General features: G+C 46.7%; 2 protein-coding genes across 2 annotated transcripts in view; one reads left to right on the top strand and one right to left on the bottom strand.

The window, feature by feature from the left end:
- The window catches only part of LOC123186423 (antimicrobial peptides-like), a 10,454-nt gene extending 8,893 nt beyond the window's left edge, over positions 1-1,561 (top strand). The window contains exon 2 of the mRNA XM_044598190.1: positions 1,025-1,561. Coding sequence (XP_044454125.1) covers positions 1,025-1,533 — 509 coding nt within the window. The 3' untranslated portion in view covers positions 1,534-1,561. The remainder of the gene's footprint in view (positions 1-1,024) is intronic.
- Positions 1,562-4,400: 2,839 nt separating this feature from the next.
- The window catches only part of LOC123190877 (heterogeneous nuclear ribonucleoprotein U-like protein 1), a gene marked incomplete in the record, with an annotated part of 5,021 nt that continues 2,415 nt past the window's right edge, over positions 4,401-7,006 (bottom strand). The window contains 4 exon segments of the mRNA XM_044603603.1: positions 4,401-5,094; positions 5,205-5,345; positions 6,251-6,325; positions 6,422-6,480. Coding sequence (XP_044459538.1) covers positions 4,624-5,094; positions 5,205-5,345; positions 6,251-6,325; positions 6,422-6,480 — 746 coding nt within the window.

Here is a 7,006-nt window from a genome sequence, read left to right as displayed (position 1 = left end):
CTGGGCGGGCCGCGGCGGGGGAGCCGGAGCGGTGGGCGGCGCACCGCCGCGTGTCCCGGCGGTGGGAGCCGTATGGGTGGCCCGGGTGCGCGACATCTGCATCCTCCTCTCCTCCAGCTTCAGGTACGCGACGATCTTGGGGAAGGTCGGGTTGGTGATGAGAGGGATGTTGGAGGCGGCGTTCCCGAAGTCTTCGTTCAGGCCGGCGATGAGAGTGCTGAGGAGAAGCTCGTCGGAGACCTTCTCGCCGAGGTCATGGAGCTCGTCGACAAGCTTTTTGAGGCGTATGCAATAATCGTCCACCGACGAGTCAAGCTGCTAGCACCCAAAAAACTCGCCGTGCAAGAAAACCTTGCGTTGGAGCGCGTTGTCGGTGAAGAGGCCGTTGAGCTTAGTCCAAACGGCGTGAGCGTCATCATCGGCGGAGACCACCGTGTGGAAGAGGTCCTTCGAGATGGTGGTGTAGAACCATCGGATGAGAGTGGCGTCGATGGACGTCCACTCCTCATCGTCCGCGGGAGTCCACGGAGCCATCGATGTGATCCCGGAGATTGTACTCACGGAACACAAGGGAGAAGTACGTCTTCCGGGCATAGTAGGTGGAGGTGAGGTGATCGAGGACGACGGGGGAGGCCATGGCCGAGAGGGGAGTGCGGCGGCACGTGGGGAAGCGGCGCGGCGAGAGGGATGGCGGCGCAGCGGGTGGCGGCGCTGCGGGTAGCGGGAGGCGGCATGGCGGGTGACGGCGCGGCGGGGTGCGGGCGGAAGCGCGAGGCGGCGGCGGCACACAAGGGGCGGCGGCGCGGCGGCGACGATTGGATCGCGGCGGCGGCAGTAGTTAGGGTTAGGATTGTAGGTATGATACCATGTTGGAAACGGATATTTTGATAATGCTACTCGATGTATTGATCGGTGTATAGCGCACGTATATATGAAATACAAGGTGGACCACAATCTAAACTATACAATGACTAGAAGGTGAGCCAGACTATACAATATACATAGACAAACCATATATTCAACAGCGACATCAAGTGTCAACACGGGCAACATCTCGCATGGAGACGACGGTGCATGAACGAGTGCCAGAGACAAAAGCTGCTTCATCATTCTAGCAGAGCTTTCTGCGAAATGAAGTGCCAAGATCACTACCACGACCCGTCAAGGATGGAGCTGTGCGTGCACCAGTGCATGAGCTATGGCATCAAGCTCCATGCGGACAGTAACAACGACGTCGATCACCATCCCCACGCCTGGGAGGTGGAGGCCGGCTGGGGTGCCGATGACCGAAGCAACGACATGTGCGACATCAAGTGCCAGCACTGCCAAGACCCCGCCGGGAGACGACGGTGCGTGAACGAGTGCCACGGCCGGGAGCATCATCATCCTAGCAGAGCTTTCTGCGAGATGAAATGTCAACATCACTACCATGACCCGTCAAGGATGGAACTGTGCGTGCACCAGTGCATGAGCTATGGCCTCAACCTCCATGTAGGCAGCAACAACGGCGTCGATGAGCATCCCACCGGCTGATTAACGGTGGGCGGGGCTATCGTTGAGGTCGTGTGACACTCGCCGCATCGCGCACCTAATAATTATATAATAAAATAATAAGGGTTGCGCTTCAATAAATCCTCCATAAATAAAGCTTTTAAAAAAGCATTCTTTGTCCGTCTACGTATATAGATCAGGAGATTAATCCGCTAATTTGTTGATTATTAATTAGAGGATCTGATAAATACCAAAAATCCAGAGATTAAAATCTGCTACGAGTAGTAATAATTTGTTGTGTATTAATTAGAGGATCTAAATCCAAACCCAAGACCGGTTCCTAATATCAACATACATTGCGCATGCATATTTACTAGGTGAATATGCACACTGGATTTTGTAGGTTTGTATTAAATGACTCAATCATATTTTTTTTGATTTACATATATGTCCAAACGGGATAAAAACTGACCGGGATTTTTTTGGAATTATGTGGATTTTGGGGAGTGGAATCAATGCAAAACAATGCCCGAGGGGCCCACGAGGGTGAGGGGCGCACCCCAGGGGGTCAGGCGCGCCCTGGGCCCTCGTGGCCACCCCGTAAGGCGGTTGGTGCCCTTCTTTCGCCGCAAGAAAGCCAATATACGGATAAAAATTGTGTCCAAATTTCAGTTCAGTCGGAGTTACGGATCTCCGATAATATAAGAAACGGAGAAAGGGCAGAATCAGGGAGCGTAGAAACAGAGAGATAGAGAGACAGATCCAATCTCGGAGGGGCTCTCACCCCTCCGCCGCCATGGAGGCCATGGACCAGAGGGGAAACCCTTCTCCCACCTAGGGAGAAGGTCAAGGAAGAAGAAGAAGAAGGGGGGCCCTCTCCCCCCCTCTCCCGGTGGCGCCGGAACGCCGTCGCGGTCATCATCATCACCGCAGTCTACACCAACACCTCTGTCATCTTCACCAACATCTCCATCACCTTCCCCCATCTATCTACAGTGGTCCACTCTCCCGCAACCCGCTGTACCCTCTACTTGAATATGGTGCTTTATGCTTCATATTATTATCCAATGATGTGTTGCCATTCTATAATGTCTGAGTAGATTTTCGTTGTCCTATCGGTAATTGGTGAATTGCTATGATTGGTTTAATTTGCTCGTGGTTATGTTGTTGTCCTTTGGTGTCTATCATATGAGCGTGCGTGTGGATCACACCATAGGGTTAGTTGTATGTTGATAGGACTATGTATTGAAGGGCAAGAGTGATAGAAACTTCAACCTAGCATAGAAATTGATGCATACGGGATTGAAGGGGGGCCAATATATATTAATGCTATGGTTGGGTTTTACCTTAATGAACATTAGTAGTTGCGGATGCTTGCTAATAGTTCCAATCATAAGTGCATAGAATTCCAAGTCAGGGATGACATGCTAGCAGTGGCCTCTCCCACGTAAAACTTGCTATCGGTCTAGTAAAGTAGTCAATTGCTTAGGGACAATTTCGCAACTCCTATCACCACTTTTCCACACTCGCTATACTAACTTTATTGCTTCTTTATCTAAACAGCCCCTAGTTTTTATTTACGTGCTCTTTATATTCTTGCAAACCTATCCCACAACACCTACAAAGTACTTCTAATTTCATACTTGTTCTCGGTAAAGCGAACGTCAAGCATGCGTAGAGTTGTATCGATGGTCGATAGAACTTGAGGGAATATTTGTTCTACCTTTAGCTCCTCGTTGGGTTCGACACTCTTACTTATCGAAAGAGGCTACAATTGATCCCCTATACTTGTGAGTTATCACTGCCCGCCTCGCCTCGTCACGACCGCGCGCCGTGGGTTGCGGGAATGAGCTGAGCCGAAGCTTATTTTTGCCAATCAGGAATGATTAATTAATTAACGAGTCACATACGGAAGTGCCAATGTCCGAGACATTGGACCGTGGGCTGTTCGCTGACTCGGCCGTGAGCCTGAGCCGAGGCCCATCTACCCGACAGCCTATATAAGGAGGCATTGGCTAGTGAAGTGAACCCTAACTCAGTTACTCACTCTCTCACACACAACCCTAGCCATCATCTATTGTTCCTCTCTGTGTGCTTCCTCTGGCGATCCCATCCCGACGACCACGTGCACGGTTGGTCAGGAGACAGGTGCCTTCGGAACCCTGTCGTTCGAGATCCTGCTCGGGAGAAAAGCAATAAGGTTTTGGGGAGCGTCTTGACGCGACTGCTCCCGATCCTTCCCCGTCTCAGTCCGCCTCTGTTTCCACTACTTCCCCTACATCGACTCCATGGCTGACGACGAAGCCGCCAAGAAGAAGGCCTCGGCCGATGCCGAGGTTGCCGCCGCCGCCGCCGCCGCTGCGTTGGCCTGGCCAACCGGAGGGTATGACTCTTTCATCCCATATTTGCTCTTTCATGTGCTAGGCGTATATATATTGTTTATAGATGTTTAGGTTCTATATACTATACGTGCTCACATGCTTAGATATCGGTATGAAATGCATACCGTATTTGTCATGTTTACTGATTACTTGTGGATTAGATTAGTCGAAAAGGTGCTAATATTTCCAACAAGAATTTCCTCAATCGTTCGACCCGTGTGATTTCATTTCTAAAGCAGGGTAAAAGTCTGTTTTGAGGTGTACCAGGCATGGCCACTTGCTGGTTTGCTGAGTATTGTTCTTGAGGTGGTAAACGAAACTTTGTATATATAACTTCGGTGTTTGCATTATTATTTTTATGCATCGATGTTTGCATCTTGCTGAGAGGTGCCGCTCATGTTCACAGGATTCATGGATTTTTTTGATTATCTTGTAATCATATTCCAACCCATTTAAATTTCGGTTGAAACAGTTGACGAGGCAAACATTTCAATGAATATAATAACGAATTGTGCATGCCCAGCTCTCTGATCTATCTCACCATTGGATTAAAAAGTTAGAGCAAGAAAAAACTGAACCGTGCTAGTACTATACCACCTATACAACATCTGAGTTCCTTACAAAGAACTGTCCGGATGCTCTAAAGAGTAAACAGTGTTTTGCATGTAAGAACAATCAATGAACAGTGAGCTCTACAGACTCGAACTGTGTTTTGCACGCATAACAGCAACCAATGAACGTGGTTCTACAGCTAGTAGTCCACAAACTCCTCGGGCATGGGCAGAGGAACCCCTTTGGCATCTCTTATCTCTCTTTGGATCGCTCTGCATCTGTTAAAGTGAACTTTGAATTCATCCCAAGCAGATTCCATCTCAGCAGCTGAGGCATGACCCTTCCCGGACATCTCAATGGCTTCCTTGTGACTTTTTACCGCTGATTTCAGTTCCTCTTGAAGCTCAAGATTCTTGGACCGGACGAAATCCTTGCCCAATAAGAACCGCTCAGGGATGGGCTCAGGAACCCCTTTGGCATTTCTTATCTCTTTTTGCATCGCTCTGCATTTGTCCAAGCGAGCTTCGAATGCAACCCAAGCAGCATCTTCAGCTTGGCCACCCCTGGACATTTTCCTGATGTTGCTGTACTCCTTATCCATTTCTTCGTATTCCTGTCCTAGCTCAAGCTTCTTGGACAGGATGAAACCAGAGTCCGCCACCTCCTTATCCTGGATGCATGCAAAGCACATTAATCGTGAACCTTAGTATATAATTCCACGCACAACAAATATTCACAATGAAGAGAAGTATCTCCTTCACACAAGTACCGAGGGATTACCTTTTCAGCTGGAGCATATGAGCTTGACGGTTCAGTTGGAGCATTGGAACTTGACTGCTTATCTGAAACATTGGATCTCCCCTGCCTCTGATTATGGCTTGTACTCCCCCAGCCTTGAGCAGAAGCGTCTTGGGAGTAAGCCTGTAAGCATGAAAAGGTGCCACAGATTTTAGCGGCCCATAATTAAAACACCTAGCGCCATTAATCATTTTTCTTGATCATCGATTTTAGCTGCCCGTAATGTTGCAAGGATTATGTGAATAAACTAGCATAATATGACATGAAATGGCTGACAGTAAAACCCTTCCGGTCTTTACAATGTTTGAATAAGATATCAATTTGTATTTTGCAAGTAAATGACTCTTGTGTGACCATGATGAGGAATATCCCTTCTCACAGTAAACACCAGATGAAAACAAAGGGAAACAACATCCATCTCACACACAAAAGCTCAGATTACAATAAATTAAGCCACACAAGAGGAACTGTGGATTTCCAATTGCGTGTAGCAGGCTCAGTTTTGTTAGCTACTGCATCAACAATAGGTAATATTGCAAACGGAAAGTCATGTTTGCTTCGGTGCGCAAACTATGACCTATTTGACTTATAGGATTACCTATGATGGTAGAGATTGGGGAGGATTTCTAAATTATGACAGTTAGGAATACAACTTCGCATCTACATCCCCATGCACTGGCAAAAAACTAAGAATTGATTTATTCTTATTTGCATTGGGAAGGTGGAAACACGCTAACTATTGTGAAAACAATGCAGAAGTTGGTAGTGTTTTGAATAGCAAAAAACAATCATGCAGCAGGTTCCGTGTTAGTGCAGATAGAAAAAATACTTGTAATGACAAGTCTAATGACATACTCGTATTTCACATGACCATCTAAACTGTTTTAAAAATATTGATGGGAAACTCAAAGTACATTTGGCAACGTGAATTATAACATTATGTCAATTATCTACTGGGCTTCTAACATATTTCAGAATAGCAAATATTTTGAAAACATATTGTGAAGGTAAATAAAAGAAAACCGTACATTTGATCCACGGTTACTTCTCACTGGATTAAGGTATCTCTGAGCATCATCTCGGGAGAGCTCAACAAAAAATACCTGCACACATTGTGAAGCAGCAGTGATCTCATCAAATGGTTTGACAAAATGAAAACCAAAAGATAGTACATCACAACGTCATGAAATCAGCAATACCTCATCGAAACGTTCCATTGAACCAGGCATGTTCGTCGATAATGGCAAGGCAAAATTCGCTGAAAAGAACATTGAAGGCAAACCTTTTCAGCTTAGAATTGTACTAGGCATTTACTGTAAAAGCTTTGTAAGATGCGTGCCAAGCTAATATACACATTGTAATCGTAAACGCCGCAACAGGAAATATGAGATAAATATTTCCAGCGAAATATTTGGCGAAATGATATACTTTTCCGTTTATGTTCTGTTTCAAAATTTTCGGCATGGATATGAGATAAATATTTTAGTTAATTTCAGCAAAACAATTAAAAAATCAGCACATAAGAAAACGAAATTTTAGCAGCATTTCACCTTAATTAGCATAACATCACAATTTGCATAAGAAGTTCCAGCACCACATATATAAAAACTCACAGCTATGACACAAAAATGTCGTCACAAGCATCGAAGTTGTCACATGAGGGTGGATGGGAGGAGCGTTTCGGACGAGGAAGAAGGGGCTGCTTGCTGCTGCCGCGCATCCTCGGCCGGAGCGGCTCGCTACTTGCTGCCGCGAGTGCGCGGAGGGTCGAGGCCGGCACCTCC

The sequence above is a fragment of the Triticum aestivum genome, chromosome 2A (assembly GCF_018294505.1).
Source record: "Triticum aestivum cultivar Chinese Spring chromosome 2A, IWGSC CS RefSeq v2.1, whole genome shotgun sequence".
Lineage (NCBI taxonomy): Eukaryota > Viridiplantae > Streptophyta > Magnoliopsida > Poales > Poaceae > Triticum > Triticum aestivum.
The sequence above is the reverse complement of the archived record's forward strand: the minus strand, read 5'-3'. Positions and strand labels throughout refer to the sequence as shown.